This window comes from Caloenas nicobarica, chromosome 5 (genome assembly GCF_036013445.1).
Source record: "Caloenas nicobarica isolate bCalNic1 chromosome 5, bCalNic1.hap1, whole genome shotgun sequence".
Taxonomy (NCBI): Eukaryota; Metazoa; Chordata; class Aves; order Columbiformes; family Columbidae; genus Caloenas; species Caloenas nicobarica.
In genome coordinates, this window is record NC_088249.1 from 39,095,506 (window position 1) to 39,121,787 (window position 26,282).

The 26,282-nt window shown below is 44.1% G+C and overlaps 2 protein-coding genes across 3 annotated transcripts in view; one reads left to right on the forward strand and one right to left on the reverse strand.

The window, feature by feature from the left end:
- Window positions 1-6,431: 6,431 nt before the first annotated feature.
- On the reverse strand, window positions 6,432-9,584 carry LOC135989295 (uncharacterized). Its single transcript, XM_065636028.1, has 2 exons — window positions 8,869-9,584; window positions 6,432-8,031 (listed from the first exon to the last, which is right to left on the reverse strand). Exons 1-2 carry the CDS (start codon window positions 9,530-9,532, stop codon window positions 7,373-7,375), a joined length of 1,323 nt encoding a protein of 440 aa, XP_065492100.1. The 5' UTR covers window positions 9,533-9,584; the 3' UTR covers window positions 6,432-7,372.
- Window positions 9,585-9,604: 20 nt separating this feature from the next.
- The window catches only part of CDAN1 (codanin 1), a 34,771-nt gene continuing 18,093 nt past the window's right edge, over window positions 9,605-26,282 (forward strand). Inside the window, exons 1-12 of one of the 2 annotated variants that reach the window (XM_065636025.1) lie at window positions 9,605-9,832; window positions 12,559-13,259; window positions 15,367-15,591; window positions 16,979-17,172; window positions 17,576-17,695; window positions 18,613-18,691; window positions 19,075-19,195; window positions 20,248-20,357; window positions 21,038-21,127; window positions 22,187-22,262; window positions 24,419-24,627; window positions 25,405-25,519. In XM_065636025.1, coding sequence (XP_065492097.1) covers window positions 9,737-9,832; window positions 12,559-13,259; window positions 15,367-15,591; window positions 16,979-17,172; window positions 17,576-17,695; window positions 18,613-18,691; window positions 19,075-19,195; window positions 20,248-20,357; window positions 21,038-21,127; window positions 22,187-22,262; window positions 24,419-24,627; window positions 25,405-25,519 — 2,136 coding nt within the window. In that variant the 5' untranslated portion in view covers window positions 9,605-9,736. The remainder of the gene's footprint in view (window positions 9,833-12,558; window positions 13,260-15,366; window positions 15,592-16,978; window positions 17,173-17,575; window positions 17,696-18,612; window positions 18,692-19,074; window positions 19,196-20,247; window positions 20,358-21,037; window positions 21,128-22,186; window positions 22,263-24,418; window positions 24,628-25,404; window positions 25,520-26,282) is intronic. The other variant, XM_065636027.1, reaches the window with a different exon arrangement.

Sequence of the window (26,282 nt, forward strand, 5' to 3'; positions counted from 1 at the left end):
TTTTTTAGAGAAACTGAGATATGAAGCCTTTAAACTAAAACGGAACTTAAGAAGACTGAACACTTCATACCGACTTTTGTGCATGGTATAATCAATCTTAAGTTGCAACCTCAAAAATTATATTAATATTAGTAAACCTCATTATTAATTACAAATGCCAAGTAATACTTAAGTAAAACCCTGTTAAAAGTAGTAGAAGGTGCGATACAGTAGAGCAACACTGGCAAGCTGCATGATGCTAGGCACCTATCTACTACTTGAGCAGGATTGGTAAGCATAGGAAATTTCACTGCTCAAAGGCAGGAGCAATACGAGGTCTTAACTGGTAGTTATATACAATTATTCAGGAGGCAAAGCCCTGGGGAGTGACATGAGGCATTCCTTGTAGCCACCAGCCACATCCTGTCCTGGGAAATCTGGACATACTCTTGCCTTGAAGTCTGTGTGTTTGGGATGGAGCTTTCTCGCATACCTCACTAAACAGTCTTGATGTAAAGGGGAGGATCTGGTCCTATATATTTAAAAATAGCTTGAAATATTTTTCATCTGAAAAAGACTTGCAAGACCTCTGTCAAGTACAATTTGTAGTATTATGGTATTAACTATAGCTGGGAAAATACACAATTTTGATGTTATATATATAAATATACATTTGTACATAAGCGTATCTATATATACACTTATATAGATACTGTATATTCTATAGAAACATATATACATACATATGTGTGTGTATATATATACACAGATAGGAACAGTCTCAGCTATTGAGTCCTGTTTACAGCCGAGGCCTGTTTTGCTTTGATTTGCTCTGATCTCTTCATGTACTGTAATTTTGCTACGCCCTAATTCTGATTCTGTGTCTTTTCCGTATTACAAGGCCTGATCCTATAGTCCTACTTGGGTAAAACTCCTCTAAGTCCTTCTTGTTGCAATAACATTTGTGCAATGGTTGACTGTAATGCTTCTAAAAAAAGTGTTTTCTTTTTCTCTTTGATGAGACTGTAGACAAAGACAGACTTACAATACAGACTCTTTCCTGCAAACAGAATTTTTCCATTATTAATTGGACATTTCTGTGGAACACTAAGAGGCATAAATTCTGGTAAGAAGAAAGTGATTATTCCAGTTTCTTAAAAGGGTCTAATGACAAACTAGAGATACGTGCATCCGATTTATATATATATACATGTTAAATGAGAGAGGAATCTTCTGAAAAGGAATAGGAGAGCTCAAAGTCAAATTGATTTCTCACTGTGGGCCTATAATATATTGATCTTAATTTTTTAAATGCAGGACTGCTGCTGTGAGGTGGGGAGAGCTGTGCCTGGTGTCAATGCCAGCAAGCAAGGGGCTGCTGAGGTGTCTTGGCTTAACCCCATGGTTCCCTATGGCCCATTCTCTGTATACTTCTCCACTATAAGGAGTGGTCAGAGAACTGTCAGCTATATAAATAAAAGCCTTGATGATTATCCATGATTCCTTTCTTCAACTGGTAAAAGCTTCAGATGCTCATTCCTACTTCTGGAACTTGTGGAACACTGCATATCTTTTATTCTAGTTCTTTTAGCTGATCAAGTAGGCAGTGAGCTCACAGCTTTTGTTTGTTGTTTTGCTTTTGGCTCAGATGTCATTGGTTGCATTTCCTGCAATTCTCAGTAACTGGTAACGCTGGTAAAAGGAAGCAAATTCAGAGTTTTGACTACATGCAATACATAGGCATAGGTCAGACATTTCTTAGCTAATACATGCAAGTCGCATAAATCACACCTCACACAAGAATACCTCAGCTGTCTGCTTGAAGCCAGTCTTCCTTTTCCCTACATGTAACACTTGTAAAAGAAAAATTATATAAAAGCCTGGATTGTGTAAAAATTGTCTGGAATTATCTTAAGATACTGTCAAAGACTGAAAAGTTTTAACACTCATTTTCCTGTGGTTTAAATAATCAGGCTTTTAAATATTAACCTTTGAGGCTTTTGTTGCTGTTGTGGGGTTTTTTTGAAGTCTAATGTGTTAACTTGGGGAATTACCTGAGTCATCCAGGTTTGAACATGTAGGCTGATTTTACCCTAAGTTGTTGGTAACACATTCTGTCTTCACAGTAATGGTGACAAACCCAAATGTTAGCATATGTCACTTCTGTAGTTTACTTCTGTTTTTCATCTGCGTGAAGAGCTTGGATCCTTGGGAATTCTTGTTCTTGTGCAGGTGAAACTTTCATTAAAATCAGCACAGGGTCTTGTTTTGTTGAGGTTTTTTCCTCTGTTTAGGGACCGAAGATATAAACTCACTCTATAAATATCATATTTGCAGTTGCTATATTTTAAATTGGAAAATGCTTATGTTTTGTTATGACATGACATGCCTTTTGATCTCTACTTTACTGTAAGAATTACTGCTGGGAGCCAGCCTTGGCCAAGAGTACAAAGTGGTTTCTTCTAAAACAATACCACAAGTGGGCCACTCATATGAGGTCCTGATCATCCACAACTGTCTGTGGGAATTCAGCTGGAACTGATTAGAGTTACAGATGTTTGTTTCCTTTTGAGATCACTTGATCTTTGGCCTAACTTTTATATATATATAAAAAAAAGACCTATAATAACAGCAGACCAGCTTGCTCCAAAAGATAGAGTATAATTAGTTTGGTCTGCCTGGCTTCTGATCATTTTAAACCCATTATCTGTTGCGTGGCAGGCAAAGTCATAAAGGTTTGACACAAGGTGAGGTGGGATTTTCTTGGCTATTTCACGTCTTTTTCCTCTGACTGGAGATCTGGATTGGTTGCCCAGCAGCCTTCTCTGCATCCTCTTTGCTTTCCTTGGACAGAAGGCAAGGTTTGAAATTCTTCCCCAGCTTCTAACTTCCTTTCTATAGAGTCAGCCCAGAGACAAGATGCAGCGTTTGTGCTAACAGATGTCAATTCTCAAATGCTTTCCTATTGATACCGAAACTAGTAAATTAAGGAAATCACCAGCAATGCCTTCAGACAAATACTGACTTTTTGAAGATGCCAGCCAATGGCTGCTAATCTAAAATCTCTGTGCAATACCACAAAGAATGTCTATTAACTAAAAACACAATGTTGTCACCCCATAAGAAACTTAAGTACTCAAAACCTGCAGCATGATTAAATTAAGTGGAAAGTAGTTCCAAGATTGATTGTTACCATTGAGGAAGATGAATGTTCAGCCCTTCAAATTATCTTGCTCAGTAATTGCAGTTCCCTTCCCCTCCTTGGAAATCTTCTAAGCCATTCTTTTAAGTTTGCTCAGGCACCCAAGAACATAAACAGTTAATGCCCTTGTAACGGTCATTTGTACATAAAGTTGTAATTATTTATTTTCTCATTTGTACCATATCAAGGCTTTGTACAATGTTTTAAGTTTTGTTTTCAAATTATTTTGTATTTTATTTTTATAAACTGGTTCTAAATAAAATATTCATTCAGCATGCAAAACTTCAATTCTTGATTGTGTTTGTATAATGATTTCATTATTTCTAAAGCTTCAGCTGTTTGGTTTTTTTAATCAATATTTTTGGCTATAGTAACCCTGTACTTGAAGGTGGAGAAAGTGCTTTGACAGTGATTTTTTTTTTTTTTCTCCAGTTACAAGCAAGCAAAAAGCAAGTGTCTGTTGGTACTGCTGCAACATGAGTCGTATTGCAAGTCTGAATGATTGGATCAATGGAAGTTTTACTGATTTAGTAGGTTTATGTGTTGTATATTAGTAAGAATAGAAAAATTCAACTGGCCTCCTCAGAAACCTCCCTTTTTGTTTCCTCTTGCTTTCATCCATACTGGCTGTATTCAGCCAAATAATAAGTGATTGCCACAGCCAAGTCAAATCAATTTTAGTAACAATATGGTGGACTCCAGCCTTGTTCTGAAAAGCCAGCTTATTCTTTCTCTTTTCCCTCTCCCTCTCCTCTTCCTTCTCTTCTTTTTTTTTCCATTTAAAATTGTAATTTCTTATTTAGCCAGAGGCCACCATAATTGATTTATTTGGAGATGATCAGCTGTCTGGATGCAGTCACTGAGCTCTTACAACCTCTTGAGGAGACCTGTCTCATCCTCTGTACAGACAGCAGAAAAATGTATCAAGTGGAAGCTGTTACTGAATCTTAAAAGTTTGTGCTATGTGGAAATGCATGTTAAACTACTAGTTGCTCTTGTTTCCTCCAAGATCCTTTCATTCGTAGTGAAACTAGGTAAAAGTAGACTATGGTATCATCACGATTTGTATTTGTGGTTTATGTGCCTGCATGTCCTTGTACGCTGTTGAAAATACTGCCTGCTCTCTATGGAGCACAACAAGGGTTTTAGGGAAGTCCTGAAGAACTGGAGGAAATCCCCTGGACTCTTTCTCAGTATTGTCACTGTTATGCCTTGTATAAGGCAAATTAAAAGCTAGCGCTACCACTGTTCAAATCATTGGCGGTATTTTCATTAAGCTTCATGACCAGGTCATTAGCCCTTGTTATTTATATAAATAGCTCAAATTACTTTAGATGACAGGAAACAAATTGGGAATTCATTTACTCAGTAACATTCCAAGAAAACTATGTTTCATCTTCTGTTAAGTGCAGCCAGGAATTCAATGGCATGCTGCTGGATGGTGTGTGCATTTAGTGCTCCCAGTAGAACCACCATTCGATCATAGAAAGGGTGCATAACAAATAGCAAGCCAGCTGTATTAATTTGAAGATGTAAATAACAAATTTGCACACTCTGTACTGGAGACAGGTAGTTCAGTATTTTTCCTTGTTTAAAATACGTAAATTTGGATCATAGCAGACATAGAAGAAATGGTTTGATCTGGCTTCAGTATACATGAGCGATACAAGAGGCAGACTGTGGGGAAACAAGCAAAATTGGAACAAAGACACTGTGGCAGATCAATGTTGAGGTCTGGTAGTTATCTGACCACCAAAGAGTCTTTTAGCATTGCCTGGCTCGTCATCTTCATTCCTACAGGAGATCAAGTCCACCCACTCAGCTCTCAGGGTCTTTCTGTGCTTCTCTGCACTTGGACTGTAGCTGCCTCTCATCTAAGTTTGCACTCGAACACAAGAGAGCTATGTAGTGCACACAAACCAGCTCTCCCTAGAAATGCTGTAGTAAGTGAAATTAAAGAATTAACAGTTGGAGAAAGAACTGAAACATTGAAAAATTGTCAGACAGTTCAGAACGGGCCATTGCAACCTGGGCAAGCTCAAACCGCTGCCCAGAAGGACGAGGTAAATTTTAGATCACATTTTGCTCATCTACCTGGAACGTCACGGTAGCGTTCACTGGCTTCTTTGTCCATGAGAACAAAATGCAAATGAAGGGTACCTTCTTCAGTTACAGAAAACACTGCTCCTGAGCCCACCTATGTTAAAGCATTAGAAATACAAATGCTTCCAACAGGTTAGCATGGAAAGCTTTTAACAATATAGACTCAAAAATCACATTTAGGATTAGTTTTTTCCCATTTTTAAGACCAGTGATCTATAAATGATAGTGGTACCTGTCATCCACACCATCTCCTTTTGTAAAGCTAAACATGAAAACAAGAACTTCCTCCTCTTCAGTGAATTAATCCTAATTAACAATGTGCTGTACATGTCTATATTTTAATTCTGTGAGATATTTGCATATTTTACTCCATCTATGATATTGAAGTGAAATACCAGCTAACAATGTGACTGCTCTGTGGTCAGGTTTCATTAGGCAGCCACTGTTGGTTTTTGAGGCATGTATGTCTCTGATCAGTACACTGTGATGGTATATGGGTAGAAATAAAATAAACCACATTTTCATATGGTATAGTGCTCTGTCAAAGCTGACTGCAAAAATGACATATCTTACCCTATGATTACATGTTCTTTTGCTGCTGGGAGAGGGACAATTGGGTTGCCATTCTCTAGGTCGTGTATTTGCTAAATTTTTGTGGCAGGAGAGCTTGTGCAAAGTAGCTGGAAAACTAAAGGCAGCTAGTCACTGCTATAGGTCAAATTTATCTGTAGAACTTCAATATTGGTGGCAAATGCTTAAGAAAAGGACCCACATGACTTTCTGGGTCATTGGATAAAATTGCAGGTGAGAGGGGTTTTGTTTCCCCTCCAGTATGGACATTGGACATATGAACATAGCACCTCTGCTAATTTTAAATTGTGTGAAGTAGAGCAACTCTAATATGTAAGCCTTAAACATACCAGCCTTAAACATATCTTAAGTACAGTGCCAGTGACAATAGTTTCCTCCTATCTAAATGTGAAAAGGAGATTTTTTTTTTTTTGTCACGTTAGGATAAAATTATTCCTTTTTGCTTGTTTCAGAGTTGACACGTAACAGGTTACTTTTTGCTCCAACTCTCCCTTCTCTCTCTTCTTCCTTGGATATGTAGTTAAGAGAATGGAAGATTTTATTAATCTCTCTGATAGGTGAAAATGAAACCTTCATAAACTATGCAGGAGCATTTCTTCTGTCTGAAGCGAAGTCAGCCCCTCCATCTTGCCATTTGTTTAACAGCAAATCTAACTTCCCTTTCATGTAAAACAATACGGAAAGTTTTTTGCTCTCTGTATTTCAAATGTTGAGGTATTGATTCCAGAAGGCTTGCAAAATCTGTTGAAGATACAGCCTGCTTATAAACCACATGGTGAAAAATTATTCCATGGCAAACCAGGCATTGCTCATCAATTACTATTTTTTGCTGTATTTCTCTATTTTAATGATGTGACAAGGAAGAGCCTACCCTGCTAGTGCAGTAAAACGAAATGCCTCTGAGTAAAGGTAGAGGAGTACATCCATGGATCAACAGCTCAGTCCTAAACCATTCCTAAACAGGAATGCCAAACTTTTCCTGCGATGCCTTGCACAGCTTAGACTTAAAAAAACCCAAACCAAACAAAAACCAAAATATACCAACCAAACAACAACCACCATGCAAACACCCCTGATGTTATAATTGTTAAAAAAAGCAAGTACTTAAACTAACTACTTCTGACCTTCGATTGAAAAACTAAGCAACTTGTGTAAGACAGCTCCTGCTGGTCAGTATCCATGTTACTTTTTTCCCCCACTCTCATGCCTTTTATTTTTCAAAAGGTCACATTAAACTAAGGATGATACAGACAAGAGTCTTAGTCAAAATAAATCTGTTTGCCTTTTTTTTTACGGGAGTAAGAGGACAAAGAGAACAGAAGAAAATTATTAACAAACAGGAGACTGGTAATTAGTGTTTAATGCCACCTACAGTGAAATGTTTCCCACTGGGAAAAACACGGGAGGCAAGTCCACTTTGCTCCTTTGAGGTCGCCGGCTGGAGCAGAACATATGACAGCACCTAACAACACAGTCACTTTACATATATTCAAGTTTTTACACATCTGCAAAGCAGAAGTAGTAGCAGCCATTTGGATGTTCTTTCTTAATGGTTCTCAGGGGGGGCCTAGGAAACTCTGAAGGACCCGGTTCTTGTGACATGGAGCTGGAGCTGCAGCTGCTGCTTCTACTGCTGCTTCCAGCCACCTGCGCTCTGCCTCTGTCCTCCGTGGGGGAGACCTGGGGGGAACCCGGGCTCAGGTACCCAGCTGTGGTCTGAGTAGAGGCGGTGGCATACGTGGTCGGGCCAGTGTTGTTCTTCACATAGACGTTTTTGATAGCAACAAGTGTGTGTGCCATGATGCTGAGGCTGTTACTCAGATCTTGCATGCCTTGCTGCAGCAGCTGAAGATTGTGGTTGACGCTGTCAAAGCCAGACTGGATCACCTGCATCTGGGCCTGCTGAATCTGCAATAGGTCCTCTTCAGTTATTTCATTTTGGTCTGCCTGGAACCTGCCTTTTGTTTTGGCTTTTACTTTCCCAGAAGAACCACCACCCGATGTCCCCAGAAAAGGTAGTTGTTCTTGGCTAGGTGGAACCACTGCCATGTCCTCAGAGCTTTCTTCTGGCTCTACCACCTTCACAACTATTTCTTCTTTGAGGTTCATCTTCTCAAGACTGGATTGATGAGATGGGCCAGGATCATCATTAAACCCTAGAGGAGATGGGAGGAGAGTAAAAGCAAAGGAGCATCAGTAAGAAACTTCATGACCTCGGTGGTCAGTGAAATGTGTTCTCATCCACTAAGCACTAACGTTAGCCCTTGAACCAAGATCTACAACTCGCACTGCATTATCTGTGATGCTTTCAAAATACATATTACCTCAATAAGTGGGAAGAAAACCATAAAGATACATTAACCATTTAACTGTTTATTTGCATACTACTGATCCCCTACTGGCCCCACCACTGAAGCAGAGTTTTGGGTTCCAAGAGACAAAGTTCATTGCAAGCTCATTTCATGCCCTACCATGCACGAGGTAACCAGTAACAGCATTGCCAAAACACCGTGATTGCAAGAAGTCCCTGGGTGTTGATCGTTTCAGTGCACTAACGCGATGTTTCTCCGGTACGCACAAAGTTATGTACTCGCGGCACTTTGTACCGCCTAGAGCTGCACGCTGGCGTGGCTTTTTGCATTTGCAGGAACGAGTGCTACAGGTGTGAACACCGGCGGTTGGGTCTAACGCCTCACAGACAGGCGCCTACTGGGAGATCGGGTTTACTGTTTGCTGGTTTGACGCATTTTTGACCCGCAGCACGGAATCTGCCAGGCCTGTTTGTATTCGTATGTATCTGCTTCGCATTCGCAAGGAGAGGAGGCGGTTATCCCAACCAGACGCCTCCCGGCGGGGCTGGCACCCGCAGCCCCTGCGCGCACGGAGCGGGGCCGGGGAAGCGGCGCCGGGGAAGCGGCGCCGGGGCTCCCGCGGCGGGGCGGACGCCGGGCGGAGGGTCCGGGGCAGCGCCCGGGGGTCGGTCCGGCACTCACCCATCTCCCCCACGACGGCGCCGGGCAGCTCCAGCGTGTCGATGCCGCCCACGATGGGCACGGCCTCGGCGGGCAGCAGGGAGCCGTAGCCGCGGTGGTGGAGGTGGCGGCGGGCGGGCGGCGCGGCGGCGGGCGGCACGTCCTCGGGGGCCAGGAGGAGGCCGAGGGCGGCGGGGGGGCCCGGCGGCCCGCAGCCCTGCGAGAGGCGGCAGAGCTTGCTGCGGTCGCGGCGCTTCAGGTCCCGCCAGCGCTTCTTCAGGTCCTCCACATCGCGGGGGCAGGCGGCCACCGGGTTCACCTTGTGCCGGATCAGCTCCCACACCTTCCGCTTCTGGCCCGGGGAGGCGCGGCCCGGGCCCGCCGCGAACAGCAGCTGCTCGTGCTTCAGCACCTGCTCGATCAGCACCTCCGTCTCCGCCTCGTTGAAATTCGCCTTGCGCCGCTTGGGCGAGTCCTCGGCCATCCTCCGCCGCGGGGGGCCGGGGCGGCCCCCGCCCAGCGCCGGCGGGCGGGCGGGCGCGGAGCCGCGGGGGGCGCCGCTGCCCCTTCCCCCGCCCCGGCCCGCGGGCGCCGCCGCCGCTAGGCCGGGCCCCGGGCCCTGCTGGGGAAGCAAATACCGCGCATGAGAGGAAAAGACGCGCACGGGCCGGCGCAGGCGCCCCATGCCCCGCGTGTTGACATGGGGAGGGGGCCCGGCCCCGGGCCCGGCCCGCGCCGGCCCCGCCTCCCCGGCGGGAATCCCCGCCGCCGCCCCGCCCCTCGCGGGGGTGGGCGGGGCCGGGCCCGCCCCGCCGCGTGTGGCGCGCCCGCCCGCAGCCGGCCCCGCCCCGGCCCCGCTTGTGCGCGTGCTCGGCGGCGCAGGGCCGGAATGGCGGCGGTTTTGGAGCTGCTGCTGCGGGAGGAGGTGGCGGTCAGCGCCGTGCTGCGGTGGCTCCGGCACAGCCCCGGCCACCGCCCGGCTGAGGTAACGCGCGGCGGGCCGCCCGCTCGCCCTCCCTCCCTCCCTCCCTCCCGCAGCGCCCTGGCCCCGGCGGGGCAGGGCCTGTTGCCGTGCCGCTTCCCCGGTTGCCGCTGCGGGCTGGGGCCGTACGGGAAACTTGGTGGGCCCCGGCGCTGGGGGCGGCCTCTCCACGCCGCTCTGAGGGGCGAAGCCCACGCAGGTCAGACCGTGGCCCCGGCCAGGGGCCCGTTGGCGGCAGCGAGCTGGGGCCGAGCTCCCTCCAGCAGCCGGCGGCCCCGCCCCCGCCGCGGGCGGGCTCTGAGCACAGCGGCGGGAAGGTGAGGCCGCCGGCGGGGAGCGGCTGCCGGGAGCTGCCCGGCGGGAGCAGCGCCGCTGGCGGCGGCGTGAGGACCGCTAAAACCCGCAGGGCTGAGCCCGCCGGCAGCTCGGCGCCGCCTGGGCCGGACGGCCGCCGCCTCCCGTGGCGCCGCGCGGCTCGTTCGGCGGGGTCCGGCGGTCGCTGGCGCGGGAAGCGTGGCGCGAAGGCGGCGCCCGGATCCCCTGGCTGTCCTGTGCCAGCGGCGACCGGAGGGAGAGGACGGGAGGGCAGCTGGTGTCCTGGGGAAACGCGGTGACACGGCGCGGGGGACGCTTCCCGCGTCTCTGGCGGGGAGCGTAGCGGTGAGAGGTGGACGGAGCTGTCAGCAGCCCCGGGGCCGGGGCTCCGAGGCACGGCTGGGTCCGGGGGGCTCCGTGCGTGGGTCTGTGCAAACACCGCTGCGCCTCCCGCCTGGTTGCACGTCCTGCCTGTACGTCGAGGAGGATCTTTCAGGGCTCGGAGCGAGTTCTTGCTGGGTTTGAGTAGGGTGAGTTCTGTAATGGGATATGGCTGGATAGTTTGGGTTCCTGTGGTAATACAAGAATTTGTAACTGTAGGTGGGCCATCAGTGCTTGTATTTCACTGATAACAAAGATAAACAATTTTTATTTAAAGCATTTTCTGCCTGAGCCCCTCACAGCGTATTCCTTAGTATTAATAAAAATCAAAACTCACTGCTGTCATTCACATGAGTTAGTCAAGCATTGCTGTCATCCTAAACTTGCATGGGAAGAAGAGACCAGTATTTTATGTCGTCCAGTGTTTCCTAAACTGACTTGCAGCAGCAGACCTGTGGAGGTTATGAAGTTCGAGATGCTGGCAGCTCAGCCAGCACCGCAAGAGTGAGGGGTGCGGAGGCCAAAATCTTTGCCCTTGCAAGGGAATTGCCAACTGCCTTTCGCTGCTGGGAGCAGCTCAGTTGCTTCAGCATGAGAAAGTAAGTGGGGGATCGGCAGCTGGCAACTCTTGACAGGCTGCTGTTATCTGGCCGTGGAGGAACCAAAACTCTGTTAACTTGCACAGAGAAAGATGAGTGAAAGCAGGTTGTGCCCTGAAAGGCTGGAAAAACTACCTGACCTCCTGCATAGCACAGACTCTAATTGTCTCCGTGCCTCTATGCTAAACCTGAGAGAGCACCTAAGGAAATGATAGGTGATGTCTTGGTCTGCCTTCCTTGGCAGTTTTAGACTGGAGCTGGTAAGAAGTTGTGTCTTTTGACACCTCACGGGGTTTGTGTTCTTACCTGTGATTTTTCACTGAGTGTTGGAGTGCTAAAGCACTGAGCCTTGGCTGCTTGGCTTGTTATCCAGGCTGTGTTGAAGTCTCATTCTTCTCCAGGAAGCTGAGCTGATCTCACATTTTCAAATGGGAATTTCAGCATAGGTGTTCAGGACTGTAGAAATCCAGTCATGGCTGTGCTTTCACCGACTCCTTTCATATAAATAAGTCCTTCAGAAATAGCATTTACTCTCTTGACTTTTCATCTAGCAGACGTGTGGCTATAAATGAGTAGGAATATATGTGCAATGATTTTAATATTAGTAAGGAATAAGTTGCTGCCTGTGAGAGCTCCTTGTGGTGTTGTTGCTGAATCTTACTGAGAGGAAGCAGAAACCTGGTGCAGGGTTAGGAACAAAAGAAATTTTACCCAGCATAAAAATCTTTGAACTGTGCATGTAATATGAGGTCTTTTTTGTCTAGATTTACCCTTGTAAGATCACCACCCATTTAGATTTTAAATGTGTTGAGTCTGTGGTGGGTTTTTTTGTTTAAGTTTCTTAAGTATAATCTTCATGTACCTTAAAGTTGCACAGTCTCTGTTTGGGCATCTGTGAGGTCTCAAGGGAGCAAAATTATTTGATTGAAATGGAAGAGCAGCTTTGGTCTTGTATTTGGCACTGCAGGACTCCAAGTGCTTCAGCAGTTGTTGTAGCACCCCTCTGTGGAAGCAGGTGGCATTCAGAGACAAATAGGGGACAGAGAAAGGGCAGATTTTAGTTTTTTCTGTTGGGATTAGCTGCTTCAGTATCGATGTCTTTGAAATGTTGGACTTAAGGGTGACAGTTGCTTCAGGTTCTCCCTGGTTGTAGCTGCAGTATTACTGGTGTTTCCATGGAACAGTTCCACTGTTTCCCAGTTGGAGACCAAAGTGGAGACCATTTGAAAACTTCTGCTAAAATGCTTGTGTGGAGGCTGAATTTCAGATCTATGACCAGGACTAAGGTTGCGTGAGTGTCAGTGGTCTGCTTTGACAAGTCATGTTGGTTTTTACTGTATATTGCAATCCCACAGTTAGTACTTAAATGAGTCTGAGCACATGGAAAGAAAGAATCAGGTAGCATCTTTAATGCTTTGTCCTCTTTCCTTGTAGGAGAACCACATCCATGACAAGCTGGTATCTCTTAGTTTGCTTCAGAAAGACTTTGTGCCTTTTCTGCTAAATTTTTTAAGGGAGCAGACCAGCCAGATCCTGACTAATGGGCCTTCTACTCCTGCTAAAACTCCTAATTCCAAGGCCCATGGGAGCCAAAGGACAGGATCAGAAAGGAGGGCAGGCCACGCAACCAGCAGCCGAGTGCAGCTCTTTTCCCAAAGGACTTCAGTGACCACCTGCACCACAGATACCAGCTTTTCTCCCCCCGTGGCATCCAGCAGCTCCTCTTCCTTTTCTGGGTCAAGCCTGTCTAGCCCTTGTGGTGACTTCCCTAGCACGGTGTCCAGTAGCAGCGTGAGCTTTGGGTACAGCCCTGTGCTTAGCCATGGTGAGAAACGGTCATCTCAGAAGGCCAGCTTGGGGAGCTTCCTCACAGCCACGCCTGAAGCCCTGCCAGCGAGACGAGGCCGGAGGAAAGGCAACAGCTCTGTCGGTGCTTCTGGCCGGCAGGTAGCTCGGGATCTGGGTCGTTCCCTTGCTGAAGAGGAAGATGGAAGGAATGACGGTGTATTATGGAGCGGAGGGAGGAGGAAGCGGAGTGAAGTGCCGCTTGTTTCTGCCAAATCCCCACCAAGCCAGCTAAATCTTAACAACTTGGAGGAGTTTCCACCCATGGGTGCTGCCTCTGGCTGGACAAAGTAAGAGCAAGTCTGCCTCGTTGTCTCATTTGGATTGTGCTGCTGGTTACTGTTCCTTGACTAGCTCATCCTGTTATGCGTGTCCAGATGCAGAAGATGCTGTAATAAACAACACCAGAGGGCTGGCTTCTGGGCTTTTTGGTCAGAACTGCTTTGTTACGGTTGCCATGTAGGGGAATATTGATTCAATGGGTACTCAGGTTTCTACTCCATGAACTCACCCAAGACGCCTCTTTAGTTTCTCACTCATGATGCTGCCTGCAGCTTACCGGTGCGCAGACCAGGTGATAGAAAGCACATCTTTGTCCTTGCATGTTCTAACAAGTCAGCATTATCTTGCCTCTTCACATTTCTCATTTAACACAATAGCAATTGCTAATGAAGAGCAGTCCTGGAAGGCTCTTCAGCTTTACCGATGCTAGCAAAAAAACTTTTGGATTGACGTTCTGTGGCTTCTGGTAACAGATGTTAGCATGCAGCTTCATTTGTGCTGTGTGATCACGGACAAAATAGCTGGCTGTTGCCTGTATTCTCCTTGATCTGCAGCAAGGCCTGGTCTCCCTGGTGACTTTGGCTTAGCATCTGGACAGCTGTTTGTGTTGTCGTTGCCTCGGTCCTCTTCTCTTTCAGATTTTAATCTTTAAAATCCACATTACCAAATATAACGCTTTCACGTCAGCCTGTTTGCTCCATATATCAGGCACTGGTCTCTGAAACTGGGATTTTTATAGTTGGACATGCAAACTTACAGCTGCGAACTGATAACTCTGTGGGTCTGTGCAGTAGATCCAGATGCTGGGTCTAGATGATGCTCTAGATCAGGGGTGTCAAACTCATTTGCCTCGGGGGCCACATCAGCCTCACGGTCGCCTTCAAAGGGCCAAATGTAATTCTAAGGCTCTGTAAATGTAGGAGTAGTTACATTTATGCAAACCTAAAATTACATTTGGCCATGATTAAGGGAGTGGAGCATCTCCCTTATGAGGAAAGGCTGAGGGACTGGGTCTCTTTAGCTTGGAGGAGAGGAGACTGAGGGGTGACCACATTAATGTTTATAAATATGTAAAGGGTGAGTGTCACAAGGATGGAGCCAGGCTCTTCTCGGTGACAACCAATGATAGGACAAGGGATAATGGGTTCAAACTGGAACACAACTTCTTCACAGTGAGGGTGACGGAACACTGGAACAGGATGCCCAGGGAGGTTGTGGAGTCTCCTTCTCTGGAGACATTCAAAACCCACCTGGATGCCTTCCCGTGTAACCTCATCTAGGTGTTCCTGCTCCGGCAGGGGGATTGGACTAGATGATCTTTCGAGGTCCCTTCCAATCCCTAATATTCTGTGATTCTGTCACTCCTGCTCTAGATGATGCTTTGGCCAAGGGAGATAAAGTGTGTTTCCAGCATAGACAGTAAATATCTCTTCCTCAATTGCATTATACCCAACTAGGAAAAAGAGTGAGGAAGGAGGTCATGGAGTGTTTGGAAGCCAATGCTATAGCGATTTTTGGTAACACCATAGCAATTAATATGTAGCAACCAGCATTTTCTTCAGAAGTGTAATGCTTGATGTTCCTGGATGATCTTTCCAGTATGTCTCTTACTGCATTATAGAGACGCTTCCTGAAGGACAAATCTAGGCAGTTTATGTAGGAAGGATGGGTTTCCGTAAACTAAAAGGGCCTATGGTACTTGGGAGCCTGGGCTTTTATTGATAGACAATGGCAACTCTCCTGGTTGTGTTAGAAACTGCTGGTGAATTAGTTTCTTGCTAAAATGAGGCATATCCCATCCTCTTGAATTAGAAGTGTTTGAAAGAGTTATGTGGCACTGTGGTATGTATTCTGTGCCTCGATTATTGATAATTAATTTTGCAGCAAGGGTCAGCAGGCTGTTTTTAGCAGACTGTAGCTCTGTGACTTTTTATTCAGTAACCAGAATAAAGTCAGCAATTATATGTACAGTTTAGAAATTCAATATCCTAGCTCCATATTCATTTTATTTTAGCAGTAGGTTCTTCTGGAAGAGTTGCATGCATATCTGTCTTGAAATCTAATCGTTTTTGTTGTTTAGCTTCACTTCAGTGGAATTGTTTCTCACTTTTTCAGCAAAAGCAAACCATCAAGGCGAATCAACCCAACTCCTGTAAGTGCTGAGCGCCCTCTCTCAAAACCAAAGATGTGCTTCACTTCTACACCTGTCAGCCAGTCTCCAGCTGCTCGGTTTTCATCTGGGTCAAGCCTTGAGGCCTTTACTGCTGTCCAGGAAGGAAACCTTATGTCTGTGATGAGCAACAGCCTTCAAGAGGAGAGGGAGATGCTGAAGAAAGAACGGTACAGTCTGAGCAGGGTGATGATAAGCTTGTATTCATTCTTAATTCTCTTGTGTTAAGGTGGTACCAATGTCAGAATGGAAATGACCAGAAAAATATCCGAAACAGATATTGGTGACCTTTAACTATAATTTGCCTAAAACCAAATGTGATTCTAGTATCTACAATATTAATGCAGCTAGCTCATGATTCTAGAGGTATGCTGACTCTGGAACAATGACCCTCACTTTATCTTCAGAAGTTTAGTCAGTCCTCACTGCTTTCATAAGATTGCCTCTTCATGGGCTTGCAAGTGCAGCTATCGCTAGTGCTGCTTTCCTGAGATTGCACATGGGAAGCAACCGGGTTTGAGCTGGTATAATTAGGCTGTGTTTGAAGATTGCACCTGTGATGGAAAGCATAGTCTGGTTTAAAGGAAATGAGTTAATGATGCAAACGTAGAGGAAGCGTTAATAATTTTGAAAGGGAGATGTTATTTAATAACCTTTCTACTCCCATTTTGGGACTAATTTGTTCTTCATCACAGTAGTTCTATTAGCAATAGGACAATAGAAAAATTATTTTCAGTTAGAAACATTTCTGCCTTCCTCACAGCCTGTAAAGTGACTTGTAAAGACTTTACTTTTGAGACAATGTGGTAAGATGTGGTATGATGTTCCAAGCATGGATATTCCTTTGGGATCTTTAACAATCATTTGATACTGCTGTTACTGGCTTTTTTCCTGCTTCTAATGTGTCTTACACACACCACTGCTGCTGCATTTTGGTGACCTCTGTAGGTATATATTTTTTACAATATCTTTGTATTCGAGTGATCGTTGTTGATTTATAATCCAGCAATTAAAGTGGCTTGTTCCTTCAGTCATTTAACTTGCCAGTACGGGGTTTTATCAGTTGTTGCATTGCCTTTCCACTTAGTGGTGTTGGATCTTCTCAGGGTGTCGTTAACTTACAAATATATCTGAACCTTATGTGAACCTTATTTTCGTAGATTTTGTGTCTAGCTGTCAGAAATTGTATATGCAAATTTTATTTTAGGATGTAGTCTGTAACAGATTCCATGTTCTCAACAAACATTGATTTAAATGAGAAGCAATAACATGTTACTTAGATAATTTGGTCAGAATGCCACACTATTTTCGCAGAGCTGTAATTTGAATGTGATTCTTTTGAGTCTTTTGATTGCTAGTCCCAAGATCCTTTCTCATTAAGGGAAAGATAAGTTAAATTACTGTCATGCTAAAAGCAGCTCTGGACAGTGTAAATGACATGGTTAGTTGTTGCAGGAATTACTTCATGCTGGACTGTAAGAGAAAGACCTCTTCTGGCCGCTTGGCTGCTGTGTATCATCTTCAGTCACATGGTATGTTGCTGCTCTTGAATTTCAGATGCAAATTGCTGCACCAGGCATCTTCTCCTGCAGGGATATCCCTTGATCCTGGTACTCCTACTAAGCCTAGCTACACTCGCAGTGCCAGCCTTCCTGCTGAAAGCCATCTGGTGACTTGTGCAAATCCTGCTAAGGTATCCTGCAAGAAACAGTTGGAGTGTCTGGCGCAGCTCTATTCGTCATGTATAGCAGGTGAAGACCCAGGAGATGCGAGGCTGACATTTCTTTGAGCTTTGAACTTGCATGTGTGTTGTGAGGAGGAGGTAGATGAGAAGTGAAAGTTGTGGGGCAGTTACTGTGTACAAACAATTTCTACAAAAACAAACTAAGCCAACACAGTTATTAGAATTTAGAGAGGAGGTAAACCTGGTGCAGTGCTCAGAGCTGCAGCAGGCTGAAGCTGTATAGCCCTGTCTGAAACCAGACTCTTCCCTAGCAAATTTTTCTTGTAATTCCCATACTGATTTACACTATGGCTGTGTGTGGGGAGGGAGTTCTTTGTGCCATAGAATACCTAGCTGTCTTTTTGCATTCATTTATTAAAGCAGGTCAATACTGAATATCCACTGTCAGTATCTCATTTCCTCTTTTCCAGAAAACCTGGTACCGAATATTTTTCTGGAGCTCTTTTTTGTTCTGCAGCTGTTGACATCTAAAGGTACTTCTACTGCAGAAGATGGGGATAGTGACCTTGAAGTCAATGAAAGAAGTGAAGGTAAGCACTGGTACTAAGCGGAAAGACTGCTGCTTCCATGGGATGATAATGTGATATAGAGGAATTGTCTTTAGCTTTGACAGTTAGTCTTTATGTCCATAAAAGTGCCTTATTACCACTGTGGGACTCAGATGCTGAGAAAAATCATGCATGTATGGGAAGCGCTTGCGCAATATGATAGAGTGGAGTTGCTAGATACTGTTGGAATCTTGTTTTCTGCTATTGTATGGGATTTGCTGTAGCTACTTGCCAACACTGACTTTCAGAGGGAAGGAGAGATATGCTAAAGTCTCTCCTCCATTGGTCCTTGCAACTTGAAAGTGTTGTTGATCAGTTATGTGTTTCTTAAATTTAAGGTTGGGTTATGAATGCACAGGATCCATCCGTATAGAGGTGTAATTGTTCTGTTTGTTTTTAGCATATTCAGACTTAAGCTTGATGCAGTTAGTACTTTGACATGGAGTAAACAAACCAAAAGAGTGGCTTTAAGATGAGACATGCCTCACCTCTCCCTAGATGCTTCAATTTGACTGACCTTTGTTTTGCCACTCACTGATTCTTAGAGCTGAGATTAGGAACAGAGTCTCCAGCTATGGGAACAGCAACTGATGACTGGTTGCAGTTGGTCTGCTTTTTGTCCTGGATCTGCTTACTGTTGGCCAAAATGTCGAGAAGGAATCTTTTCTTTCCCATACAGCACTGAACAATTCAGTTGCCATTAGAATAGGAAGAATAGGAATGGGAGGATTTGTCTGTTCGGGTGGTAGGGAATGGGAACTTCTGGAAACTGGATACTGGTCTGGAAGACTGTTTTTTGGATATGGCAGTTCCTGCTTTCCTGGAGAGTTAATTGTTGGTCTTTTAGCTTGTAAATGGTGGATACATGCTGTTGTCTCATGTGTCTTTTTTTCCTGTAGATGCATCAGGGAGACAGCATTTCCGAAGTGTTCACAACTGTGTTTATTTTGCTGTTCAAGTCTTGGATTATCAGTATGAGTGAGTTGAATATTTTTTTTCCTCTTCTTGTGTCTGGAGATTTGTGTGAGATTAAGGAAGTGTGCTTGGATTTTAGAGCTTTACCGCTTACAGGCATGAAGTTGTTAAGTTTTGCCACAAAAACACACAACTTGACCTGGATTTGGGTGTCTGAGAGTTTTCCTTGCATGGATCTGTCTACTGAACTCCAGTGTAATTATGCAAGAATGTGAAAGTTATAAAAAGTGGCCCTACAGATGCTGGTAGGAGTTCATGCTGGGTACCTGGGGCTTAGAACTCTTTGCTTGGTAGCCTCATGAAGAATGAACGTAAGCATTTCTTTAGGTCTGATCATGTGTCGTTTATGTCTGTCTGTCTGTGTTTTATCCGTGTGGTCTTGGCAGAATTATTTCCCGTTTAGAAAAGGGGATGCTGAAGCTTTTGGCTGAAAATGAACGGATTGCATCTTTTTCTCCCGCCTTGCATGAGAGGCTCAGGCAGGCGTATGAAAACAGCACAGGCAAGGTAAGAACTGGCAGACCTCAAATGATGTTGCTTCAAACAGTTGTGGTGTTTCTCTTTTATTTGCGATGGCTTTGATGTTAAATCTCACTCCTTCTCCTTCGAATATCTTGTCATGTTGTCTTTGGCAAGTGTCTGAAAGCTACTTTTTTTTTCTTGTCAGCGGGTGAGTGAATTGCTAGGGCCAGTGACTGTTAGCTATGAATCACTGCTGGCCAGCCTTGTGTTGTGCTCTAGGCCCTGACCTCAAGCAGTGACTTTGACAGGGTCAAATTTTGCTTTTGAGATTCTCATCTAATAAACATGGATCCAAGAAGAATGATTGGTTAGATGCAATATCAAAATGTAGTTTGGAACAAGTGGATTTGTTTCATAGCTACAGGCTCCTTTGAGGCAAATGAAGCTTCGGAGGAGACAGTGCAGCTTGTGAAAACTGGTTTCCTGATGTTATCATCTGGGTTAGGGGACTAAAGCTGGATGGTGGGAATAACTTCCTTAATGTATTTTTTACCTTGTTTCATCTCTCTTTTGAAAAAAAGAAATTACTCTTGGCAAAGGAAGTACCATGTACTTTCTGAGACTAGGGCATGTCAATAGATGAACTTTTTAGTTAAAGCTGTAAATAAAGATCTCTTGTTACTTGAAGACATAGGCTTTTTGAATAGGACAAAGAAGAATAATATAGGAGTAGCCAGCCACTATCCTGCATACTCTGGAGTCGTATATAGAAGGTACACTTTGGCTGTTTGCAGATCATTCTTTCTACACTGTATCAGTACTGGTTGCATTCTGTGTACAGAGATTTCTGAGAGAACTGAGACGCTTCCATTCATAATGCTGAGTGTTTCTACCTCTGTAGTGTGAGGTAGGTTGTAAGACTGTTGGTGTTTACTAGCAGTTAGCAACTGGTTTAATAAATGGCTAGTGTCTGAACAACTCAACAAGTGATACTTTGTTTCGTCATGACTTTTCTTCCCCACTTTTTCTAGGTCTCAGATTGTTGGGTAAATTAGAAACTTGTATTAGTCTAATGTCTGCCTTTGTATTTTTACCAGGTGTCTCTCCTGCTGCCATGCTCCGTTCAGTCCGTTTCTTTCCAGCCAGAAACGGACAATCGCTCTAACTTCCCCAGTGACAGAGCATTTCACATCTTTAAGAAACAAAGGTGAGTTTCTTCTACTGTTACTATATAGGGTATAATCTTACCATGAACAAAGGATATTAAGAATATCTCATGTATGCTACATGCTGTAGAAAATTCTTGAGATTTTCACTCTAATTAAAAAAAAAAAGTCTTTGTCCATATCGACTGCAGGAGCTAAATGCTTAATGTCTTTAGAGAAGAACAGCCTAATGCTTCAGGAGTTATTGAGACTTCTGGTAAATGCCAGTACAGTGTGTCACCCTACCGGATTGCTTCTGCATATGAATCTGGTATGCTTTTATTCTTCCTGCCACCTCCCTCCATGCTTGCAGCAACAGGGTGAGGGGAGAATGGCAAGTTGTCTTGGTCCTTTTTTCTCTCCTCATAGGTATTATTTCATGTGGCTTATTCTTTCCTGCCTCTCAGTCTTCAGTATGTCTGGTAGTGGGTGTTTTGGTCATTCCATCAGAGCTTGGGCATAACAAGCTTAAGCGCTTGCTGTCAAAGACACAGAAAATGGAAACTCGCTGAAGTACCACTAACATTAATGAGTTTTGCAAAGGTATCTGAACGCTTAGAGGCTTGAGTTACTTAATCTGAGGTACATTCTTGCTGGGGAACTTGAGAACGATTGAATATACTGTTGATACTTCAAATTTTGAAGAGTGAGAATTCACACCATTAAATATCTTGATTCACAGGGATATATTTTATGAACTGCTGCGTGAATGGGAGGATAACCATGAAAAAACTGGCTGGGACTTTGAAAGAGTTCTGGGCAACAAGATCAGGTGGGAGTCCTACGCAACTTCAGCTTGATCTTCAGTGTACCTGAATTGCTGGTGCAGCACACTATACTCGGCATCCTAAGTTTCATGTTCTCCTTAATGGTCTTCTGCACTAATCTGCAGGGAGCTGTGCTTCTTGGATGATACTGTTCATGTAAACTTGCTTCTGTATTTAAAAGTATCAACTGTTACCTTAAAGAAACAAGCCACAAGTGGCAAGGGCCTAATCTGATCAGTCTTGGGGAAGCTCTTTCCCTTTTCCTAATCACAGAAAGAGCCGCTCTTACAACCAGTATGTTGTGTTCTGAACATTGTCGTTGGATATACATGTGTGCATTTCATGTTTCCAGTGCCCCACTCATCTTAAGCATGGAGAAGTGTGTCATATGTTCAAAAACTCTTAGATCTTCTAATTATTTCAGCAGGTTCTAGTGTATTTGGCTGGGGAAGGAAGACAACTGTGGTCATTTATATTGAAAGTGAACTGTTTTGTTCATTTATTGCTTTATCAAAATAGATTCTATATAAAGAAAGTATTATGGTTTTGAAAGCAGTTGCCTTGTGGGTTTCTATGTTAGTCTTAACCACCAGGCTACTCAAGTTACATGTATGAAGATGACTTTTTACCACAGGAGCAAAATAAGGCTGAGATTTAAACTGAGAAATTTTCCTTCTCTTTGGGCATCAGAAGTACTGCTATTGCTGTTTTCTTACTTGCATATGTGTGAACTCTCAACTCACTGCTCTGCACAGGGGAGAGCGGGAGATGAATGAGTTAATTTTCTTCCTAAAGAACAGCATTATTGCAGGAAAGGAAGAGAGTGTTTATCTCCACAGCTGTGTGTGTTCTGCAGGTGCTCAGGGAGAATTTTTGTTTCCATGGTCAGCAAATGGGGATCAGTTCTTGGGAAACCTGGTTATAAAGATGTTGCTTTTTGTGGTGGCCTTTTGGAGATTGTTTTCTTAAAAGCAGTTATTTTATGCCTTTGGTATAGTTTGAGATTAGAACACTTTTTATACCACAGAGATCCCGTCATAATTTTGTGATGTTTTTCTTCACAGGGCCATGATGGCTCACCTATCGGCAACCTGCAACCACAGCCATTTTGCCAGGCTCTTTCAGAAACAGCTTATCCAGGTAAATGATTTGGGATTTTTTTGATGAGGATATACATCAAAGCTGATATGATCCTTCCTCGGCCTGAGAAAACAAACGGTGTCTTGCAAGTTTGAGATTTTCCTATTGAAACTTTTTTGGGAGAGCCAAGTTTTCAGAATGGGAATTTCCTTCCTTTACCAGAAATACAAATCAGTGATAAATTACTGAACTCTGTGTAAATCAGGGATAAGGCACACTGAACACATCATGAGCTGTAAGAATTCATTCTTCATGATTATTTACTTTGACCTTCTAATTTTAGAACAGTTATAATTTTTAGAAATTTTAGGATGTATTTTGACATATATCGAATGCAGAGGTTCCCAGTTATGTTCATTAATAACATGAGTGTACTACCTTCGAAGAGTCTCTGGTTCTTCTGTGTAACGCTGCAACAGCCTCTTTTTGATATAGTATTACTGTTGTAGTTTACTGGGGGGTTTTGGCCGGTTTCGAGCATCATCTGACTTCGCTGTAACTGAAGGAATGAAGAAAGAAAAGACGCTTCTCATTGGAGTGTAAATATCCACTGTTTTCTCTATAAGTGGCTGGCTTATTGGTAGGTTCCTTTTGGATAGCATAAAAGACACAAAACTCCACCTTGAATATTAGCCCACACAAGTTGCCAGGAAGTTGTTGGAATGCTGAAAATTCCTCTAGTGTCCTGTCTGAATTTCCATCAATGTCCTGTCTGATGTGTGTGTTCAGGAAGATTGTGGGAAAGAGATGAGATGGACTTGGTTGCATAAACAGGATTTAATTAGTCCTAGGTACTGTACTTCTCCTTTATATCTGTGGCTTCTTAATGAAGACCGCAGGGTTTCACAAGAGGAGCCAAAGACTTAAACTGATAACTAGGAGTCTTCAATGAATCTGATGTGTCTGACTAGGAAGTGATTTGCAGAATCTTGTGTATTTTATGATACTCATGCAGAAAAGAACCTAGGCTGAGGATTTTTGTCGAGGCTTGATAATTTAAAGGTCAGGAAGTGTAACAAGGTGTTCTTTCGGGGGGAGGATGCTCAGTTTGGAATAAACAGACCTAGTAATTGTTTGCTTGTTATACTTAGTTAAATGTTGCCTTTTAGCATGATCTCTCTCATTAAAACTGTCCTGACTTAATGTAGGAGTATGCAGTCATCTTTTCCCTTTCCTTAGCATTGGTTAGGTTACATCTGGAGTACTGTGTCCAGTTCTGGGCAGTACAAGAGACATACAGACTTACTAGAGTGAGTCCAGCACAGGGCCACATAAATGATTAAGGGACTGGAGCATTTTTTGTATGAGGAGAAGCTGAGAGAGCTGAGACCGTTCAGCCTGGAGAAGAGAAGGCTCCAGGTTATCTTAACACTGTGTACAAGCACCTGGTGGGAGGTAATGAAGAAGAGGGAGCCAGATTCTTCTCAGTAATGTTCAGTGACAGGACATGAGGCAGTGGACACAAACTTAGAAAAAGGAAATTTCATCTGAACACAAGAAGACACTTCTTTACTGTGAGGGTGGTCAAACACAGAAACAGGTTGCTCAAAGGGGTTGTGAAGTCCCAGTCTGTGGAGATATTCAAAACCCAGTTGGGCATGGTCCTGGACAACCTGCTGTAGCTGACTGAGCAAGAGGGTTGGATTAGATAATCCAAGATAATTCCAACCTAAACAGTTCTGTGATTCTTTGAGTCTTGAGTAGTATCTATGTGTTTAAGGGAGGAGGGTATTTGTTTTTTAACTTTATTTAACTCTGTGGAAACTCCAGGAAAACCTGGTTTGGGAATGCACAGTGCAGGATCACGGTCCTTGGATACTGGGCTAAAGATCCTACTGGGTGGTTCATGAGAACCATGCAAGTGATAGGTGTTCCGTCCACACAGCTAGATGTAGCCTGCTAGATATGCCTGAGTTAGATGTACAGGGTTGGAATTCCATCTCTCAGGATCTCTAGGATTTTTATGGGCAAGGTGGGTAGCACATTTGGCATGAGGAAAAGAGATCTTCTGTACATGGGCTGCCTGGAAAGGCCATGCTTTGATTACTTCTAAACCAAAGTCTTGTGAAGAGGGCAGAATATGTGGGGTGAGAGATGAAGTGAAATGATGCCTTATTACAAATTTTCCACCTTACTACTCTTTCTGTCTCCTGCAGATGTGTAAAGGCCCTATTGGTGGTGGCGCAAGCTGGGGAGACACCCCAGACCAGGATGTCCTTAATATGCTGGGTTCTGATAATCTGAGTCGTCTGAAGAGGCTGCAGGAAAGATTTGTTGTTCCTCAGAGCATCAGGGGACCTTGTCCACCCCCTTCGTTCCCAGGGTGCCAGCAGTTTTTCAGGGACTTCATCCTCAGTGCAGGAAGGTTAGCTGCCTGTGGTTGCTGTTTCCTTGGTGAAATGTGTGGGTGAGTGGGGAACACCAACATGTTGCTCTTGCAGCGGGGAGTTGTCTGGAGAGCTTGGGGCTCAGTGTAACCCAGGCAGAGCATATCAGAAATGTTTTTAAGCTGCGTGATACCACACTTAGTGTTCTTTGCCAGCATGTGTGATGAACATGTTAATAAGCAGGTTCTGTCTGGAGCATAGAATGTGTTTGTGTGTGTGTGTGCTACATTGGACTGGACTATACGGTAATAATTTTCCTTCTACAAGATCATAATATCTTGTTAAAGGCATTTCCCAGTGCCAAGGTGTGCAGTGCTGCCTAGCCAGGGCACTGGACTGGCCAAGTGTTTCTTGTGTGGTAACACATGAAGCTAAGGAGTTTCAGGATGAAGCCACGTTCATGGTTTTGTTTAATGAGTTTTTCACAATCCACAGCATGGAGGAGCTGTGATGTATGGGAGATTTGAATCTTAAGTTCAGTTATTTTACAGCTTCCTGCTTTGACAGATCCATATTATTATCCTTATATTTGGCCTTGCTAAATAGCATCTGTTGAAAAAGTACAAAATATGAGTGGAAAAGAAGGGGGTCAGCCAGTAATGGTCTTGTCCCCTGTTTTCTTGTCTGTCAGTCTGTTACACTGGATGTCTGCTGATGCTTGATACAACTCAAAAGCTTGAAATTTTGCAGTGTGTTAGTTGAGGTTTTACTGCTGTTTCCAGCCCAGTCTGACTCATCATCATCTTTTGCTGAAGTTACCAGTTTAATCAGCACCTGATGGATAGTCTGTGCCTGAAGATACTGGAACTGAATGGCCTTACTCTGGTGGAGCATGAGCACAGTGATGGGGAAGCAGACATGGATGAACAGGTGAGCTCGTCTTTTGCTGATACATCTGTCAGGAATTTCCCAGAGCTGTTCCAGTACCCAAAGAATTACTGGCTTGATTGTGAGTTACCTGGAGCTTCCACCACTATTTGCAGGACAAGAGCTTCTTCATTTGGTTTTGTCAAAACTCAGCAACTTGATTATGGGTGTCTGAGCCCCTTGCCATTTACTTCCATGCCTCAGGGTGCTGCATAGAACTGTATCTTAAGAGATGATGTGCAATAATTTGAAACGTCAAAGCCTCTTTTTAGGTTGTTAGTGTCCTGCATGAGATCAATGAAGTAACTGAGTTCAATTGTTGCACTTAGTTGCAATAGGTCCTTGTTGCTTTTCCATGTAGAAAGATTTTAGTTAGAATGAATTTGTAGTCATGCCTGTTCATACCTGTTCGGATGTTTCTTCACTCATCTATACCTATCAGAGGTGTCACAGCTTATAGGCTATTAGCAAAGTAGCGGGCAAAGGTTTATGAAGACTTGCAGAGCAGTAGTGGTATAAAGGAGGCAACATGAGATCAACTCTTCTGTCCTCTCATTGACTCCAAAGTTAATATGAATATGTTATTGCGTAGCTGTTTAATTTAGAAAGCTCTTGAATTAAATTCTTGCTATAAGTGAAGCAGTGGAGGCAGAAGCAATTTTAAATGCTTAATAAATATGTATTTTGGAAAATTAGCTCTATTTAGAGCAGTGATGAAGCTATGTGGTCCTTTTACATGAAGGGAGTGGAAGTTTAGTGTAAGTAG

Bases quoted from the DNA above. Each gene is read 5' to 3' on its own strand.
- LOC135989295 (XM_065636028.1), bottom strand. From the start codon at position 9,532: ATGGGGCGCCTGCGCCGGCCCGTGCGCGTCTTTTCCTCTCATGCGCGG. The intron at 8,032-8,868 runs GTGAGTGCCGGA...CATCTCCTCTAG, and splicing joins CGCCGTCGTGGGGGAGATGG to GGTTTAATGATGATCCTGGC.